The sequence below is a fragment of the Crassostrea angulata genome, chromosome 3, assembly GCF_025612915.1.
Source record: "Crassostrea angulata isolate pt1a10 chromosome 3, ASM2561291v2, whole genome shotgun sequence".
NCBI lineage: Eukaryota > Metazoa > Mollusca > Bivalvia > Ostreida > Ostreidae > Magallana > Magallana angulata.
In genome coordinates this window covers 40,450,202-40,471,795 of record NC_069113.1, presented here as the reverse complement: position 1 = coordinate 40,471,795, position 21,594 = coordinate 40,450,202, and the positions used below count along the sequence as shown (strand labels likewise).

General features: G+C 33.5%; 1 protein-coding gene across 3 annotated transcripts; it reads right to left on the bottom strand.

Annotated features, from left to right (window-relative positions):
* Positions 1-512: 512 nt before the first annotated feature.
* LOC128177781 (solute carrier organic anion transporter family member 4A1-like) lies at positions 513-21,146 on the bottom strand. Of its 3 annotated transcripts, none has more exons than XM_052844650.1 (15): positions 20,809-21,146; positions 17,259-17,435; positions 13,316-13,408; positions 10,396-10,463; positions 8,752-9,068; positions 8,102-8,317; positions 7,343-7,439; positions 7,015-7,136; positions 6,810-6,925; positions 6,184-6,322; positions 5,872-6,067; positions 5,511-5,655; positions 5,159-5,319; positions 4,330-4,394; positions 513-3,029 (listed from the first exon to the last, which is right to left on the bottom strand). In XM_052844650.1, exons 3-15 carry the CDS (start codon positions 13,403-13,405, stop codon positions 2,800-2,802), a joined length of 1,962 nt encoding a protein of 653 aa, XP_052700610.1. In that variant the 5' UTR covers positions 13,406-13,408; positions 17,259-17,435; positions 20,809-21,146; the 3' UTR covers positions 513-2,799. The 3 variants fall into 3 exon arrangements, with proteins under 3 accessions (XP_052700610.1, XP_052700609.1, XP_052700611.1); XM_052844649.1 differs by lacking the exon at positions 20,809-21,146 and adding an exon at positions 17,684-17,817; XM_052844651.1 differs by lacking the exons at positions 13,316-13,408; positions 17,259-17,435; positions 20,809-21,146 and adding an exon at positions 10,719-11,518.
* Positions 21,147-21,594: the final 448 nt, after the last annotated feature.

The following is a 21,594-nucleotide window of genomic DNA, read 5'->3' as shown; positions in this document are numbered from 1 at the left end:
ATACATGTACAATAATCACTAGTTAGTTATCATAAGATCATTGTGTGTAAAATAAATTTTGACCCCTGCAATAACTTGAGTACCAATGCCAAATATATGAATATCTATTTAAAATCTTCCCATCTTCTCTTATTGAATATGATTAATAACCTGTAGTTGACAAAAAAAAAATTCTAGTCAATCGTTATGCTATTCTAAAATGAGATGTGTGGTACATATTCAGGCCATTATTAATTTGTACATGTATTAAGAAACCGATCAGCCTGAAGTAAGATTTAATGAAAAAGCTATCAAGATTATTAAACTAACCTTATTAATCTTAATTCAAGATTTTAATAACAGAATCTTTCATATGTATCTCCATATGAAATTTTATAGAAAAATTATTACTAGTAATCTTGTTTAAATTCAAAACTCAACTAAAACTTCTTGATATTTATTTCAAATAATAAATTCTTGTTCGAAAAAAAGATACATGATATAAAATTTAAAGAAAATCACGGAGTCGTGTCTCTATTTTTAAATGTAAATTGGACAATGCGTAATATTTATTGATTGTAAAATATTTGATACAATTCAAAAAAAAATTATACCTGCATATACATATAAAACTACAAGTGTAAAAAAAGCTAACATAATAAATCGTGTTGCTACATACATGTACATTTTGCTCAAATCTGGAACTGTTTGATGTATGTAAACAAAAATTAAAATTATAACATCCGATAAAACAAAACATACATGCACGTGTACAATATCTCAATATTTTACTAAGTCGTAACACATAACATCAACAAGTTTAAAAGGAGAAATAAACACCGAAATATCAAAAAGACATGAAAATTAACAAAATTTTGAATCTGTTTTATTATATCATCAATTACAACAAGAAAGCAATATGACGAAAGCGTCAAAAGAACAGCTGCAAACCATTTGTCTTTTTCTTTTTATAAACAAAATAAAAAATATAAAAAAAAACAAAAAAACAAAACAAAACAAAAAAAGGAAAGCTGTCAATGTGACGACAGAAATCGGGCTTCTTTACAGTATCCATATTTCAAATATTGTCGATCAAAAAATGAAAATATTATGCTTATTTCTGTGGGGCATATTTGTACAACTGAAATGAAATTAACTCGAAAACTGTAGGAGGAGTTATCTGGACAAATGATGCACTCTGTGTAAAAGTACTTAGCTGGCATTTTTCTCATTAATTCACAAAAATACATGTAATAGACATCTTGCATATATATACAACTGAATTAAAAACCAAAATGGTCTTTTAAAACTGTAGGAAAAATTATCAGAACAAATTGGGTAAACTTTTATGCAACACTCAGTTAAAACTAATTACATGTATGTTCAACAGCTAATATTTTTCTCATGTTTTGTGAATATTCACATCACTGATATATGAACAATTGATCTGCAAAAAAAAAACCACCTATTTAGAAAACTGTTTGAGGAGTTATCCGTACAAAAGGGATATCCTTTTGGCAGCCGATCATCCGCCATTTTCTCCAGTTCAATAATCAGATTTTTTCCCACGGAAAACCCCGTTAAAAGTATATTTGGATTTTTTTTAAAAAATCACATTTTTAAGAACACAAAAAAATCTATTCATAGACATATGGACAAAATCCTGTTAAAAAAGATTAAATGCAAAGAAACACAATGCCATTTATTTCACAATTATTTAGCTGTGCGTTGACAAATTATATTTGTCAACGCACAGCTACTTTTTTACTTATATAACCGACCGGCTACTGACGGCAGTTAATAACACCTTAAATACCCGCCCCCTTTTTTTACTCGAGTTCATTTATATATTTGACAAATGATTTATGTATTCCAACATTATTAACATGTATAGAAAATTGAACACAGATATTAAGTACAGTGAAACCTGCATGATTTGCCAGATTTTTGGCAGCTGATTTGAATTCGTTTTAACTGCGCATAATTTTTGCTGTATTTAGTTAAGGCATTAAATTTATTCGCAACATATACCTGATATAATATCCCAGGATAAAAACATATTACAAAATGGAAAAGGTTTAAAAACATATCAATATTAATCAATATTTGTCCTTTGGGTAACACTCTTTGATTTTTTTTAATCTTTCGGTGCATGTATGCCCCCCTCATAAAATGCATATTTCAAAGAGAGGATACACTTGATTACCTTGACCTGACAGATAACGTATAATATATTTATGATATGGTATAAATGAATTATAATGAAATACATATATTTGTTAATGCCTTAGGTTGATCATGAAGGAGTAGTTTCATCAACAAACTCACAATTTATCAAAAGTATAGAGGGGTTGTTTAATTGTAACAAAATATTTCTCATCTGAAATATATATTAAAAATAACGACATAAGTAAGGAATGAAGTGTAATCATGACCGTATTACACACATGAGATGTATTTCGTCTATATGCTTACTAATCGTCTTAATACAACGGCATTTGAGCAAGCATGTGCATGTAACATGGATTCTTCTAAGTGTACATGTATTCCATTTTTATACACGTGTAATTGTCAAAATGTGTTGATACGCATGCAAGTCATCTATAGGTATCACATTAGTAACTAAAAATCTGTACCCACATGTACTAAAGTTATTGGTTATTGCATTGTTGAAAAATCCACAGTAGCTATTTCATTCTGAAAATCTTCGTTAAGAAAATAGTTAAATTCGTTACAAAAGCTATTAAAAGTATACACAAAAATACAATAATCAAATAAAAAAATGATCTATGAAACGAGTTGAAAAAAAAACCTGTAGACCTATAGATCCAAAGATTTAGATGAGCTCCGGCATACAATGATGATGGATGAAATGAAGAAAAGCGCCGAGGCCGCCACGGATACGAGAACCCACCACAGCATGATACCCACCGCCATCTGGTCGTGGCTGTAGAGGAGGCACGACCCCGAGGAGCCGCAGGAACCACCGGACCAAATCAGACAGGACTGATCCAGGACCCAGCCCACCAACACCGGACCTGGAATCATGCCTACAACGAAGCAGACGACAAAGAATTTTAGAAAGAAGCACACGGAAATGTAGAGAAAGAAGAAGACACTAAAGATGTATACAAAGTAGGAAGCAGACGACAAAATAGAAGAGAGAGAAACAGATCGCCAAACTATAGAGAAAGAAGAAGACGACAAAACTGTATAGAAAGATGCAGACGACAAAGATGTATGGAGAGAGGCAGACAAAGATAGCGACAAGGATGGCGCGTCATTTCAAAGCATTTTACAAGCCGAGTTTTAAAATTGATCCGACATTTTTATACAGAAATTTAGGATTCATGATCGAATTTTTTAGATATATATAGAATTTAGATACAATTATAAGACATATTTTCATGAAAACGTCTTAACTCAGTTAAAAAGATCATTTTTATAAATGTATTGATTAATTCAAGGTTTGCAATGAGGATTGTTTAAAAAGGCTGTAAGTATTTTAAGATACAGATTTTTTGGTAAAATACAATGGTGGTAAAATTTTTATCTTTGATTGTTTAAATTCAATAAATTGATAGTCTGTCGATCTCGATACATGTACACGTATTAATAAATTTCAATAACAAGCCGCAAAGAAAATATAATTCACACACATACATGTACATAAAATATATTTCCAATTCTGGTCATATTAACGCAAAAATAAATAATTGTCAGAACTATTCAAATTAATGTCGATGACTTTTATGAAAAAAATTCACTGAACGTAACATATTTTTTATTCGATTTTAATGTCATTTTGGAGGACAATCGTCAAATTTTTCCAAGTTAATGGTTGAAAATCAAACTACGAAGAATGAAATTAATAACTATCCAAGTTATGTATACACGCCTTCAGGGAAGAAGTTGTAATTTACACATTTTTAATAAAATTGTAGGGCGTTACCAAGCTAAAATTCATGAAAATCTTCCTGAAAATGGAATCAAATTTAACCTAAAAAGTTAAAATTAGAAATGCAAAACAACAGAATGATATAATCGTGAATGTATGAGGCGACGTCCTAATCTCACGCCCATTGGAATGTTGTTGGGGTTTTTTCAGTTCATTTAATTGCTTCTTTTACACTACTATAACTTAAATTTATTTGAAAATCATTTGTAACCGTATAACCGTGGAGAGGACGTGTATAGGTATTGTCTGACGTCCAATCTTTTATGCCATTTGATGCATAATAAAAATTGGATGTTTTGCTCTCGTTTTAATAAATCTGTTGAGGGTTTGGGTCAGAACATGTAAAATACACATCTGTACCTCATGCACTGAGAGAAATAATCGTCTCTTACCTAATAAACGTATTAAAACCCATTGTATTCCCAATGCAAATGGCTTTTCATGATCTTCAACACATCTGAAATCGAAAAATCATACTTTAGATTCTCCACACCCAAAGCATAGTTACAACAGTAACAAACATACACATTTAACTGTATGAGTAACCAAAACAAGCAAAATTAGTATTCAATCTGTCATGTTCTAGTCAAAACTTTTTTTTTAAACGCTTCGATTATAATTAAGCAGCAAAACTGGAAATTAAGAAGAGGTTTCCACAGATAATACTGGTCATATTTAACATCAAGAGTATATACTGAAGCGGTTAAAAATTCTTTGAACCAGAACGATTTTACCGCCATAGCAAAAGTTAAGAAAACTTGAACCGTCTAAAATAAAATATTGGCATTTTCATGCTGTTTAATATTAAAATTTTGTGTCAAGGGTAGTTTCAAGTTTTGATTTTACAGTGTCTGTCTGTAATAACATTATGAATTAAATTTGTAACCTTTAGTTCAATACATTTACCAATGAGGCAAGTGACGTACTGTACGGGGTACGAGCGGTGTTTGCATAATTAGACAAAATGATAAAAATAACGTAAAAATGTCAATAATTTAATATTTCAGAGTATAATTACTGAAAATTAAATAAATATAGGGAATAAGGAATCATTCTTTGAATATTACAGGATGATAATAACGATCGTGACGGGATCAAATAACTTTTGGGCTTTATTGAATTTGATCTCGTCCCGGCTATGTCGTATTCCTTAATTAAATAGCGTATGCAGACTGACTACAATGTGTTATATATATTACATATAATAATGAGATAGTGTACCTCATGGTCACCATTGATGTGGGAGTTACTGCGGTCAAGACAAGCAACATGGCAAGAAACATACAAGGGGCCAGGATATTCAGTTGCGAACAGTTGTCTTCACAGCGTCCTTGTTTCGCTGTTGCAGCTCCCCCTACACAGCTACAGTTATGGTAAGCAGCCTAAAATACGCCAAAACACAAAGTTTAACTATGAATCATAAAAATACAGACTTACTAATATATATAATTTTACAGCTTTGATTATAAAATGTTCAGTTATAATTAACGGAAGTTACGTGGAGATAAATATTTTCTTTACAGCTTTAATTACAATATCATGAGTCTTCATTTGTATGAGTCACGTGACTTACCATTGGACCCATTCCTACACTACTTTGACAGCCAGCATGGCAGGGAGAGTAGTAAACCTTTTGATCCGCGCCACAAACAGCCGAAAAGGTTTGGCGATCACAGTCACAAGAGGCGTGGCAGGAGTCGGCGTAACCGTCAATGATACTGGCGGGAAATATGCGAGAGGAAAATATTACAACAATTTAAGAACAGTTTTATTATAGGTAACAGTACGATTGGGCTGCTTGCTTCAAACCAACTGCAAGTTCACTGATACATGTATGTTAAAACCAATTTGCAAGGAACAAAAATAATGCAACAAAATATAAACACACGGAAGGTTACGCGTGGTAATTAAAGGATTTCGTAAATTATACTCACGAACTTCCGGTGTATGTAACTTGTAGTCCAGCTAATTGGGTTTCCGGACATCCTGCCAAAAATGCTATACCGAAAAGTCCCGAGAGCAAGGAAACGATTGCACAAAGTCTTGTCATTCCCAACATCTCCAGCCGTAGAAGTTTGACGAGGAGACCTCCCAGGAACATACCAAAGGATCCAACCAAAATCAAACCGCCTGAAGAAACAGAGGGATTCCAATACTTTTAAATTCACATTCTCCGTTTAAGAGAAAAAATTTTGAGTATGATAAACTACGTAAAATACATATATAGTACTGATTACTGTTTTAACCTATAAGGTTTCCAGAAGTATCGAAGTCCAAGTTGTATTGTTCCGTTAGAAACTTGAATGAGAATGCTCCTACTCCGGCAATTATCAATGTCTGCACACTTCCGGCAAAGTTCATCAACATGAATACGGGATTTTTTAGCTATGCAAAAGAACACTTAACAATAGTCAATTTAAACATTACAGGTATATTCTTTACCAGGAGGATATACAAATCAAATACACATCGCTTTTATTATGTAACAAATAACCTATGGGTTTCTTTGGTATGTATCAAAATAATCATTATAATCAATGTGACTCAATGTTCGCAGAAGTCGTGAGTACCCTTAAACACAAGAATTTACATTCCATGCGGATTATGGCATGTAAAAAAAAATTAAAGCAATATCACAAATTTACATCCGAACAAACCCATAAAAAATTGGCAATCCACGAAAATTTGCCCCAAACAGATGATTCTATACACTTAAACATTTTATTTCAGATCTTTTTATGAACAAGAAAGACTATACGTTGTCTTTAGAATAAAAGTATAAAACTTATAAAAAAAAAAAGGACTTGTACAAAAGTTATTTCTTCAAAACGAAATTTAGTGATTAATGTGTTTTATATAGAAAATTCCATACCAAATGCAGGAATGTCTTAAGGAATAATTTGAAAAGTTTTCCCGCCAGCTGACACAGTGTGAGTTTGTCGTCATCCGGGTCCTTGGGTTTATCGTCTGTTCGGTATTTTAAGCTCCCTGTATGAACAGATCGTAAAAAATCATGAAAAAAGAGTTGTTAAAGTAAAGCGTGGCAAAATAAATTTTAATTTATACAGAATCCATACCTGCCATTGATTTGGGGTAGAGTGAAATTGGGATGGCAACGAGGACAAAGAATATGGAGGTAAAAACGAAACCTAACCACCAAGCTCCGACCCATCGGGGATCTTTGGCATCGAAATCAACACTAAAAATACAGAGATGGATCAGGAAAGGCAATGAAGGTTATGAAAATGGATTTTAGAGACCATGTCGAATGTGTCAACTACAAAGTGAATTTACTACTTTGATTTAAATATGCAGAATTTAAGAAGCACGGCAATCTACATTACGCGGGAGTTCTCCTATACAGGAGGCATCCTACAGACGACTTCCTAGAAAACCTTCTCTTACCTCACTCTGTCAAAATCAACGTAATAGTTCTGCAGGATCTGGCCGCCTGCAAAGAAGCCAGCAGCCACACCAATAGCCGCGGCTGCGTAGGTCAAGCCTGGAATCAGAAGTTTTATCCAATTTTATGTTGACAGATTCTTAACATTACTCACAATAAGATTTGACTGAATGATTTAGTCCAAGAGACGTAACAAAAAATTACTCTGGTATGACCATTATATTAATGCTTAGATTATTCTGATTTGCAAAATACATATATAGCGGGTAAATGGGTCTTTAATGCTAGTACGCTGTTTTTATCATTATATTACAAAACATGACAGAAACCAAATATTGACCATGATGTGCATATAAAAATATGTCAGTCAGACATTGATTGTTCTTACGTTAAATTTTAAATGGTAAATTAGAAGGGAAAATTATAACCGGTATATTGAATAAAATCTACCGGAATAAATGATGTCTTGTACGCATAAAACAGGGGCCTAGCATCGACGGTGGGGGTACGGGGGGGGCGCGCTTGGCCAAAAAAACTTGTTTGGAATATTAAAAATCAATATAATTTTTTGTAAAAAAATAAAAAAAATAAAGAGCTTCAATTTAATAAGATTTTTTAATCAATAAAAAACCTCATTGTTCATATCTAGAGGATTGAACATATGTAAGTAACTGATGTTTTTTAACTCATTATATAAACTATGACTTAAATAGCAGATTTTTTACCTATTTTGACGCAAATATATAAGTACTTTTTCATACCTATGTAAACTGCTGCCAAGGCCTTTTCTTCATTTTCTTCGATGTAAACCAGTCCAAGGGTAAACATGGGAGAGAACCCTATCCCATGAACCATCTGCGCTATGACTAGGGCCGGGATGAACCTGTCCCCCGGGGAATCACAGCTGCTTATAAAACTATACACCGCACCCCGCGTCCCGTTACAGACGCTTGTTGCGTTTGTGCCCTGTGAACCACCTGAAAAGATAGCGAAATATGAAATGACAAAATGCTCATTGTGGATTCGAACCCACAACATGTACGTATTTAGAACCAAAAATGAGGGGATGGTTGGTGCCAACTTGGGGATTCATGGTTTCTGTCACAGAATTCTACATGTAACTCAGTGGGGAGTGTTCATCCAGTAAAACAAAGCTGTCACAGTCTGATATTTTTACTGAACTAACAATCAGAACAAAAATATGGTAACTGTTTGCCTAGACTTATTGTATATACATGTATTTATTTCATACAGGATCAATGTTCTTCACTCTTGCTTAAAGAACACTGTTTCTTTACATGCAAAATGTGCATAAGAACACTCAAATTAATCTTATAAGGTGGATTGCATGATGGTCAAATAACAAATCAGGCAACGTGGTCCAATAACGAATGAAGTGAGTAGGACCAACCTCCAAAGTTGTATTCCTCCGCCAAATGAGGTACGATGAAGAGGAACGACCCAATGCCCATGATAACAGAACCATAAGCAACAACACGGGGCTTATGGAGCCTGGCACCGATGAAGCTGACAAACAGTACCACAGCTAGGGCGCCGAAATCCTGGGAGCTCGCGACGACCGACGACTTGGTCGAGGAAATACTGAAGTGCTTCTCTATGGCGGGAAGGCCCGCGTTAGATATGCCGTTTACGGCGAAGCCCTCCAGGAAACACAGGATGAACACCCAGACGACGAAGAGCATCATCTTGTTCAAAAACTGTAAACAGCTGTAAAGAGAGAAAGGCAATGTTCTAAATAGTTATGCTAAAAGAGCGCGCACAAAAACAAGTAAATTTCAAAATGATTCTACTGTAAAAATACGCAATGTAAGGAGGTAGTTAGCTGTACTGTAAACAGGCGAAGGATTCCGGCCTTTAGGAATGCATGAACTTAACACTATGATTAACTGTATAATGTCCATGTATATGCAATGTGATGAGGTCGTTAGCTGTAAACAGGCGAAGGATTTCGGCCTTTAGAAATGCATGAACTTAACACTATGATTAACTGTGTAATGTCCATGAATATGGAGGACAGATTGTTTAACAATTACAGTGTACGAAAAACATTAAGCGCTGTAATATTTACAGTAGAAAAATCACTGCCTGTGTATATTTGAAAAGTGTGAACAAAATTATCAAAGAATGTCAAGCAAACCAGATCCACGAAAAATTGTAAACTATAAAATCTTTAAAGAAGGAAAGGAGGTAAGCCAATGAATGGAAAAGCACACATTTTGATTACAATCAGTTGTAAATTAGAATATTTCGCGTAAGATCAAAGAAAAAGAAGCTGTTTACAAGAAAAGAGGAGAGTATATTAAGAGCAGATATAAAGAAAGAAATACTCTGAACTGCTTATAGAATATCTAAATGTAAGCAGATGTCAGAATGGTGAATAAACCGTAAGCCTATGATATTATACACTGTAGCGTGTAAACCTATGAAGATGTTAAAAGTAAACCTATGTAAAGATAGTGTATATTATGAGAAATGTCTATCTAAAGTCTATAAAAAAATAATCAAAAGCACTATAAACTACGTAACGATACTAGTAGTTTACACTGTAAAGATGTAAAGAGAGGACAATCCATAGCTTTGCACCATTAATTACAGACTTATACAGGATCGTAGCGTCGGGTGGAGGGGGCAGCCCCCCTCCCCACTTTTTTGCACGGCAAATTTTTAATTTTTTTCTTAAATTTACATACAAAACATTGAATGAACATGAGTGCCCCCCCCCCCTTTTTTATGGGACCATGTAAAAAATGAATTGAAAAAAAGGAAGTGAACAGATGAACAGTGAAAGGATAATGATTTTTTTTTTTACCTGTCAAGATTTTTTCGATGAGTCTGCCCCCCTCCCCTCCCCCCCCCCCCCCACTTTCAAAAACGATGCTACGTGCCTATTATACTACAATTCACGCAGTAAATATTAGAAATTTTGATCGTAAATTTCCGATATAAAAACTTTTGGAAAAAATTCTACAGTTTTACTGAGATTGAAAAGGAAATAGGTTTACACCGTGTGTACTAGTGTACTGTTTACACTCACTATGGTTTACATGATCCCCAGCCAAGTCTGGTGTCTTCAGCATCAGTGGTATCATCCTTGGAAGGAAGCTGTAAACACAATGTAGTGTTATTGAAAACTGAGGCATATTGAAACAATACTGTTTCTATACATATATCATGTCTTTTTTAAAAAGTCCAAGTATGATATGTTTATGTCTTCTGTTCACCGGGAGTTCTAAATAAATGAAACTGAAAGAGAATTATGATTTTGTTATTCGGATCTAGTACTTACTATTCTGTTTGCTTTTAATAAAGAGACATATATTTCAGATAAACAAGGTAGAGCAAAAGCTGCCCCTTTACCCTCCAAAATCCGTAGGTCCGGCTTTTTCTATCTCCAGGTCTATTATCCGGAGCCATTTCGAAAGGCAAACAATGACACGAAACTGTACAATTTGTCAAATGTTATTATCAAATTGTCCAAACAATATGCTAAAAGCAGTTCAGAATCAACAACTGATCAAGATCCACAGTATCCGTACCCAGAATTAGACCGACTTCAACAGACATGTACTGAGTACTCTGAAGTCCCAAAACAAAAGAATACAATGTAATTGCACTTAATTCTTCAACTAAAACTGTTGTTACATTTCAACAAAATTGATTTTTGGGTGGACAAATCTATAAAATGGCCTCCGACATCTGTTACACGTGATTACTCCAGGGAACGAACAGCCTAACTCTTCATCCAGCCCATCACTGTACTCTATCCGCCCCCGGGTCCTAGTCATTCAACTCTCTGATAGGGTTCTTCATTAAACTCTGGTTTGAGCTGTTATAAACTGGTTTTCCTCTAATCTTCAAGATATCTAAGGAAATTTGGGAAACTGAGCGGTCAGAATTATTATGACGAGAGAAGAGTCGTTCAGTTGTTGTTCGGTGATAGCCAGGGGGAAATTCCAATGGTTAGTCTTCTTAAAACTTGTTTCTTACATCATTCTTTTGTCAGAAACCCGTTACACAAAACCTACCTAGAACGAAGTTACATCTTAAGAAAGAACTTTTTCCAAAGTTAACTACTTGATGGACAGATTTGGTGATTGAAATTAGCTTGAAACTTCAATTTTTCGTTTGGACGTAATCAGTTTTTTAAAAAATGTATCAATGTCACGTAACGGGGCGTCAAACAATTAGTTAGACAATAAATAAAATCTGTCTTCCCTAAACTAAAATAGGAATTCATAAAACTTTGTTGTTCCTTTGTTACAAATTTTATGTACTTTGTGCCTGTTTTACTTATTTTAATTATTGCGATTGTATACACTTTTGTATTATGCTTTTAAGATAGATTTATACACGCATTGAAAACAATGCAATGTATCTTGAAAATCGACGTAATTTGGATTCAGATTTTCAATTTTATTTTGCACCGCACCATGTCCGACTCCCGTATCTGACAAAATAGACCGACCATTTACCTACTGATAAATGTAATACAAATCAAGAGCTTTCATGAATCCACCCTTCTGTCCTTGAAGAAAGTTTTTTACGTACACAAAGATAAAAATCCAAATGCTAGTGAAACTGAACAAGATTCTCCAAATATGATGCTGGGGAACTCTAGTCAGAAGAATATTTTCAACAGAAATTCCGAGAAACAATTTCCAATTTGAACAATATTTTTCCAATGAACTTTCAGTGCAGTTATCAAATTCCGCTTGTTGTTTCCCGGGGCTCTGTCTTGATTTAAAACCCATCGTTTTATATAGCAGATAAAGAGCTTATTTCACAATTGAGCTGCTAGATTAGAGACACCGACAATATTTTGAACATGGATTACAAATGACAAATGATAAGTGCTATCGAAATCCCGAATTGTAAATATTTTCCGAGTTTTTCTTCAGATTTTTGCTTTTTCATTAAAAAGAATTTGTATGATATGAATTTGTAACGCTAAAAGAGTTTTGCGATCGCTGCTAATGCAATTGAAAAACATTCATATTCTCAATGAAAAGATTTTATATATATTACCGTTACCAAAATCTTCATAAAAATTGTAACCATTACAGTGCATTGTTATGAATAAGAGGCCTCAGCCTGTTAAGAATTCTCATTGATCTAGTATCACGCACCCTTAATATATCATCGTGGAACTTTGTAGAGCTGTGAATCGGATATATAAATAATAATTATGCAGGGTTAATATCACAGTCAGAATTTTGTGTGTATGTTCACTCACTGGTCGATGACCACTTAAATCTTTAAAACAAATTTTTATATACCTAAAATATTTTGTAAATATTGTGATTCTGAGTAAATACATGTACATGTAAAGCAAAATTCCCACTGGCTTAGATTGGCATCCCCTCTTTTCACCCTTTAAGCAGATTAATCAAGCGATCCTGTGGCATTAGGAAAACTGTCATTTAATCATACATGATCCCACCTAGAACTGAAGTAACTATATGAACTCTGCAGAGTACGGTGATACTGATTCAGAAGGTTGGGTGGTCAACCAATTAACCATCTGATCTACTTATCTACTTCTACCTGATCTACTTCTCGGTTTCCATAATAATATTCTTTAGATTTTGAATTGCCCACCAAGTTTTTTTCTATAATTTTAAAATTGACCTTATAGTCAATTCAGTATTTTATATTTCATAACTTAAGGTTTACTGGAATTACTTTCCATATTGCATTGAAGGTGCTAAGATTTGCTATTTTTCTATCTTTGGTACCATAGCAACAGTAGCCCTTAGCAACAAATTAAGTCATTTCAATACTTATTACATCAATATGTATCATTGTATGCAATATCAAGAAAATTGGTGACTAAGCGTGCCGGAACCTCTACATACAATTTTGATTATTACATCGAATTGATCTTTAAATAGTTCAATAAAGCAAACACCAATTACTGCCCCCCCCCCCCCCCAACGATTTGAGACAGTACGCACCTTCCCGTTTTGGTCCACCACCGATACCTGTATCCCATCTTCCCCGTCATATGCTGCATTTATCTCCCCTTTTGATACGGTTTCCGCCATCTCCTGAAATAAAGAAGATGGAAATTATAACTAGTATATCGGGTTACAAACGTCTGCTGCTGATTCCGATATAGTTTTGCCAAAACAGGGTATTTTATAAAGTATATCTCAAGGTCATAATATCCGAGAACGAAATAGTTTAAAAGGTTTGAAAAATTTAAAAAGAAAAAAAAGTTTCATTGCAGCTTTGTCTTTCAATAACGACATTTATTTTCGGAGAGTGTTGTGGCTTTTTAGATTTTTTTTTTACTTTATTTAAATAAAAGAATCGACGAAAAAACTTCAATTTGTATGGTAAATTGTGTGACAAAAATTTATTTTTGAGCAATGTCGTCCAATGCGTCCATTGTCGAAGGAACAATTGTAATCTTAAATATCGTTTGGAAGCGTTCGTAATTGCACCCTCGCTAGCAAAAGGTTTACGGATTGTAAACCCTTGTCTTACGGATCGTAAGCCCTTGTATAGCGGAGATGTCGTAATTGAAGCTGTTATGAGGAACGATTATAACCTATTGACATATGCCGATTGCTTCAAACCAAGCTGCATTACAATAACTGATATATATATTTGACAAAAAAGCAGAATAGTACTACTTCTATACCACTATATTGAAATAATAGACTCGAATTTTTGGGCTTTAATACCGAGAAATCTGAAGAGTACTGTCTTTTGGTTTATATTATCTAAACATTATTGGTACTTGAAGATTACCAATATGTTTTTATTTTTTCATAATCAAGCTTCGCTAATTAATAATCAACGAAAATTCCGACTTATAAAAATCGGGAAATCATCTGGATTTTTTGGATTTTACAATCTTGCACATGCGCATTACATTCACGCTAAATCACGGAATGCCGTTTAGCTTATGTTTCCACAATATCACATTTGCATGGATAAACTCAGAAACATATTACAAATACGTGTAAATTATCATTAAAACTTTGTCATATATTCTGTTCATCAAAGGAAATACGGGAGATAACTCTAACTCTGTGCATTTAATAAGAAAAATCCCGAGAGTTCCGAATATCAACATGGTGCGTATATTCGAAGCGAGTAAAACCGTAAAAACGTCGGTGAACAGGTAAAAACGCTTTGAATTCTTCATTTATATGAATTAAATTTTTAGATGAGAGGTATTTGCGGCTTCAAAATGGTTTTTTATGAATAATTGACTGTTATTTTGATTTTTCGATTCAGCTGCATTAAATTTCTCCAAAATCGTTTCGCAGCGATTCTGCAATTTTTTGCAACATTACGGATATATGAGCCGTGGTATATGGGATGCATTACTGTGGTAAAGGCCCGTTCCGAGACACAGTTAGATTATTCTAACTAAGCAGAGTGTAGGGAAATTAATAGCATAATTTGTAGGCCTAAAGCTTGGTTTTATAAATGCCAACAATACGGTGTGTCGATGTACAGTCGTTTTTCCGGTAACGAATATTTGCCAGTATCGAAAATTATTGGTGAAAAACGAAGAGAAGGTTTTAAAAAATCCAAGCTAGGTATTTATAATACAGAAATAAATATTCTATCAGTGTGTGGAGTTGTTTGACATCCGCACGATTATTTACCGTATTGTTTACAAATTAAAAAGGTGACACAGATATGAACTGCGGGAAGTGCAAGGCAGAAAAAACGAAAGTGTGAATACAATTAAACCTATCTATGAAAATAAGTTTGTTATTGAACCCTTTTTAGGAGATAATTATGAATTATAATCCTTTAAATGAGATTATGCATCATATCAAATAATAATGGAGCTTTTAATGAAATTACGACTTCAGATAGAACCACGTGTAGTTTTCCTAGTGTCGGTTCATTGCGACAGAAGTATTATTTGGCTGGATATATTGATAGATATACGGACAAAACAAAGGCAAATGGCAATTTCTTATCATCAATTACTATTATAGAGTGTTTTCATGAAAATTCAATTTCACAAAGTAACGCAAAATGAAAACTGTTCAAGTCCAGTTTCAATTTGACGGGAAAACGGTACGATGAAAATAACGATCATATTGTTTGTTTAAATAACATATTTCCATAATTATTTTTCTCTCTTCATTTTTAAGTCTATTGAAATGTACCTCTAGTGCATTTTTGAAATAAATCCGCCCCAAAATTTTCCGTCAGAAGACGATGCTTGATTCGATACTGGAAAACGTATTCGAAACTAGGAAAATGGAGGGGGTGTTGAAACTACTATCTCCGTAATTAATCTTTTATATTTTTGGAAGTTTGATACTACAGTTTAGAAGGACAAAGAAACGTGATTTAAACAAAAAATAAAAACATTTGGAATTCCGATAATAATAGTCGCATGCACGACGAAACCGCGTACTGATTCATTACCGGTAAAACGACTGTATCGGTTTCGTAAATGTCCGATATCATATGCAATGTCAACCCGTGTTCGCACGGGTCAAAGTCTAGTATTCTAAAAAGCAAATAAGATAAAGACATACTCATAATTTAAAATTGAGTCTAAATGCCTATTGGTTTGATTGTAAAATAAGATTTCACTTTTTTTTAAAATGATTGACTTTAAGGATCTATGAAAACCGACGCCATTTAAATGATTAGACATGCTTCGGCTATTTCACATCATTTTTTTTAAAAGTTCTTTACTTTTTAGCGCGTCAAAATCTTCTTTTTTTGTGGTCACAATGGGAGGTTTTTTTTATGAGGTTTTGATAATAAAAACAATGTTGTTTGATTTCCTGGATCTGTTTGTTGTGAACGTTGAACGTAGAGACAATTTTTTTAATGGCACAAATCTTTATGAATTTCATGTGAGATCCTAATTCTTATATCCGTATATATATATATATATATATATATATATATATATATATATATATATATATATATATATATTAATATAGGTTTAAATGCATGAAGGTGTAAACACTGCACGTTGTTTAAACTTTTGACTCAGAACCTTTTAACCAAACATGGAACTATTAGAGTTTTTTATGTTGTCGTAGTACATAACTCTCGGAATAGATATTGTCTGTTTATAAATTTTAGCACAATTTTAAACCTCTTTAAAATACTGAAAATAAAGACCTACCTAAAGTAACAAACTAGTAAAATGCTGGACACTTTAAATGTATTTAATTACATTCTACAGTCCATTGTTGACATCGAGTTAATGTTGACCCAAGGTCTCTGTTTCGCAGTTTGGTTCCCATTTTCAGTAGCTTGTGCTTTATCACTTTCTACGGTTGGTCGCTTGACCCGGGCGAGTTTAAGACACCCTTTTATCTTTATGTTCACCTTTGTGTGATGAATAAAAGAGAAGATCACAGCATCAGGAGGGTCGCCATTCAATTACACTACCCCGAAGTTCAGGTGGCAATACATTAAACGAAATGTACATAAACTTTAAATCTAGGGGGTAAAATGCTTTTCCGAAATACACAAGGAGGGGGGCTAAAATTAATTATGTAATTTCCTGCATCTCTTGCAGTAGAATAACTACATGCAACGACCAAAGGTGTCCATGTACAACATAAGGAGACTATTTTGTATGTATGTGTGGTATTCACGTACTGCTTTATAAATGAATGCACATTCCTGGTGTTATATATGCATGTTATGGTCACGGTTGCCAAATCCACGTGGGAATATTTATTTCTTATCATAGAAGGGGCGGGATGTTTTTGTTAAATAGACGATGTTTTTCTTTTTCTTAATTCCAGATAATTTTCCGAATTCCGAAAGTTGATAGAGCATATATCAATGACTGGTATACAGTGCTACTTATAACAGACACATGTTTATGCATACTCTGTAAATTCATATGCCTTTACATATATAAACAAATAAAGAACGTCTTACCTTTCGTGATTTCTATCCAAATATAGCACTTTAAGGCTGAGATTCGCTTGAATGCACAAGACCTCCGCCCCCTGTGTTGTACAAATGTTGTGTTGTACAATTGTTCATTCAGAACCATTAAATTGCAGACATGACTGTGATTTGGTGATGATCAACATTTTGGGACTGGGTGCGAGACTACCAAAACAGAAAGTGAATAAACATAACACTAAGTGCTTGTTATGCACTCTCATATTACACGCTTCGCTCACAAATAATTTTGGAGATTTAACTTAATTTTTTTTTATTGCCTTACAGGTAAACATAAATGTAAGGCGCACATAGTTTTAAAAACTTTTTCCCCTTGAGACCGTAACGATTAGATTTATACCAAAAATAACTTAAAGCTGACTAAGAAACCAATGAAGCAAAATCTTTAGACTTACACTGATCGAGATGAAACACCATAAATGGAAACAAAGAAAGTTTTTTTTAATTCACCGATAATTAAGTGAATTTTTAAACATGAATCTACAAAACCGATCCCTTGCTCCCTCACACACACACACCCTTCCTACAAAATACGTGTTCTCTAGAGATTCCTGTCCAACATTACAAGTATCTTAATAGGCATGACCGTACGAGGGAGTGTCCAGACTCGGTACGTTCAAGCCCAAGGATCATGACGCAATTTTAGACTTAAGTCAAAACTTGTTTACTGTCTTATCGCCTTGTGATTGAAAACAAGGAGGGGGGGGGGGGGGGGAATGAAAAGCTTTGAAAATGTGTCTCCATATTATGTTGATAGTTACAAATAAGAGTAATTTTTAATTTTATAAATGATTGAAATTTGGACTGAAGTCCAAAAATGTTTCATGATCCCAAGGCCATAATTCTACAACTGGTAGATTAAGACCCCCCAATGGTGAAATGTCTTGACGTTGGCATGCCATTCTGTGACGTACGGCTCATATACATGTATGTTTGTATGCTCTAGGATGATGAACATCATTTTTGAAAAAAAAAAGGTATTATGATATAATATTTCATTACAATTACCTTTTATAATAAGGAAATTCATAAGAAAAACTGGGCCTCAAATTGGCAGCAAACGATAAATTCGAGCCAAAAATAATCCGCCTTTCAAATCGGAATTTTTTTATGTCATGTAATAAAAGGAAAAAGGTAATTTTTTATAAGAATCAATTATAAGGCATATCTGTTTGTTTGTTTTGTTTTGTTTTTGGGGGGTCTTTTTCATATAAATTTAAAAATATTTGTCCGTTTAGCACTCAACCATTGTGACCAATTGAAGTAGTTAAGCCATCCGTATTATAATTATCTAAAAATTGAACATTCCTAACAAGCTAGCTTAAATTTCAGTTAGGTTTTCAAGGTTTTTATTTTTATGAATAATGTATCAAAACTATATACAATGTTTCACTTCTATTTCCATTTTTGTGAAGAACTGAGCTATTAATATAAGAATTGACCAATTTACAAGAAAATCAGGTATTCTGATTCAGTTTACCATTATATTCGCATGTACATTTGGCTACAACATATTACACAATGTAAACAATGTTAACATTGCCTAAAATTTGTCATTTTTGCATTTTTCAACAGAACTGAACCTCTTAACCAATATTCATTGTTTTTCTCTTTTGTCTTAAACATGCGTACAAACCATAGAACTTTAGTTTTTAAGAATTGTTATTTCACTTTCCACACCTCATTCATATGATAAAAAATCATATCTTATTCAATTCCTTCTATTACTAGTATTTCGTCACAATTCAGAAGCTTAAATTTTTGCATATTTAACTTAGTTCATAGAAGTCAAGAAAAAATTCACTCCAATCTTTGCCTAAAATTAGCTAATTTCATGCCATATCTCAAATTCTTTAGATGTGACCCCTACTTTTTTACTTTAACATGTGACAATGAATCTAAGTCTATTTGTATGCAAATTTTTGAAAAGGTGTAATTTTTTTTAGCGTTATTTAATCATTCAAAAATTTTGTAACGATCTTAACATCTGCTGTTTTGTTCATTAAGTACTGCCATTTGAAGCCACCAGTAAAGCAAGGTTTTTAAAACTTTGACTTAGATAGTATTTTTATAGTTACTACATATGTTCAACTTCATACAGAATTGAAATCATAATTAATTATAATAATTCAAATTATAAATATTTGTTTGATTTCTTCAAATCAATTTCCATGCCAAAGAGCTAAAGCCACGAGGGGCCAATATCGGCCTATTTTTTCATGGAAATAATTTCAGGAATTTATCATATCTGTTTGGGACCCCTTATTTCCAAAAAAATGGCATGTGACATGGGTCACAAATAATATTTGATATAATTGTCCCAAGTTTTCTTTGCCTTTCATACTAAATAGTGACAAATTAGAGTTGTCCGTTGATATTTATAAACAAAGAACCCCACTTTATATTGTTATTTTGTCCGGAAAATTTACCAAACTACTGAATATAATAATACTAGTAACCGAATCTAAATTCCTTGTGTCCAGGTGTGATATGGGCTCATTTACGTTATGGTTTTTTAAAAACTATTTCTAGACAAGCCAATTTCCACAATAATTGCTGATTTATTTTTTAGATTTATTTATTTAGTTCATTCTATAAAAAAGTAAATTTCCTTAATAAAATTAACATTTTCTAGCTTGAAAATTGCAAGATCCACCAAGACACTTCCAATCACAGGTGCTTGAGGGTGAGGTCAGGAACCCCATCCCACCCACCCCTCTAATTTAAACCCCGGGGTATTGGACGCTTTTTTGATAGAAATTCCTTGAAAGTCGTGTTCACAACATGTTCCATATCAAATAAATGTATCTGAAAATCAGTTGAAAATAAACGATTTATTTAGAACAACCACAACCTGCATTTTGTGTTTTGGTGGTATTGAACACTCAACCTAAAAAGCCTGGTTCTATATGGTTACATGTACATGTATATGTATTGCAAAAGGGTTTCCCTGTTTTTTTGTGATTATCTCATAAATTGCCTTTTGCTTTATGTGAGCTTTGTAGCCTCGAACATACAGGTGGGATTTCAATATCTCGCTCTCTTCTTCAGAGAACAGATTCGTCAATTTGGATAGTTCATCTTTAAGTTCAAGGAGCACCTCCAAAGATATAGAAAGGGTATCAGCTTGACAATTTTAGGTCGATATGAGAGTCGGTGGGTTTCATTTTGGTTCAAGATTGAACATGTTGGCATATTGAAGACATTATAAACATTTCTGTTTTTGAATTTATTTTTTCATGAATGTACATTTGGTGAGTTCCTCTGAATTCTGATATATATAAAAAACACTTGTTAAAAAAGTTGATCGTCATTTCAAATGTGAGGCATTTGGCTCATCTGCCTCTTATTGCGATATGGACGTATACTGGTTATTAAATATGGCAAAATATTGGAGATAAATGTCCAGTGGTTAACCCCTAAGGGTACATGTACTAAAATTTACTGAGCGTAAATACTTTATGAGAGAGAGAGAGAGAGAGAGAGAGAGAGAGAGAGAGAGAGAGAGGTGCAACCTTACCGTGATATATACAAGTGAATTTCAGGTGCAGCGATTAGCTAAATCCGGATAATTTCCATAAAATAAGTTCAAAGACAAAATTTGAAACTATTATGTCATTTGCCATATCAAGTTTCAGGTTGCATTGGGAATACAATGATGTGCACGCTACATGTAAGCTACCGTACCCAGTATACGTTCCAGCGATTACTCTTTTTTCTTTTAACTTTCAACAATCAAGCCATTACATAGTCGCTACCTAACTTTATATCGGTAAATCAGAAAGTTTTTTACAAAACAAATAAGTGATTTGAATCGAAACTTTTATCTCAATTTTTTTTTTTTTACAAATTAAGCGTCCATTGCTGAACACTCTGCTTACAAATGGGCATAATCGCTTACTGATAACAAACACACGCAAAACGCTCATATATATTATTTTTACATGTAGTTACCGAAAGTATACATGCATGTAATTGCAGTAGAGATAGGATTATATTTTAGTTAATACAAAACATGAAAAGAGTGAAGCGGTTTGGTTTTTTTTGGGGGGGGGGGGGTTGGGGGGTTGGCGGTGGCCAATTTTTTATTTGTTTAGATGGTTAATAAATGAGGCCACCAAATTTGATCTCAGTCTCACTTTTACAAAAGGAATATATAGTGCAAAAGTGAGACTGAGACCAAAAGTAAACTTGTCTAACTTTTATGGTCCAGGGGTTTGGTGTTGTATATACCAACCCTGCAATCAGATTCACTTAAATGTTAAAGATGTTTTGACTCCTTCTCCCAACAATTTGTGACTTCATA

Excerpts from the sequence above, each read along its gene's own strand:
- LOC128177781 (XM_052844650.1), bottom strand. The coding sequence starts at position 13,405 with ATGGCGGAAACCGTATCAAAAGGGGAGATAAATGCAGCATATGACGGG. Across the intron at positions 9,069-10,395 it reads TGGGGATCATGTAAACCATA|CTGTTTACAGTTTTTGAACA; the intron begins GTGAGTGTAAAC and ends CTCTCTTTACAG. Across the intron at positions 6,068-6,183 it reads TACTTCTGGAAACCTTATAG|GCGGTTTGATTTTGGTTGGA; the intron begins GTTAAAACAGTA and ends CTGTTTCTTCAG.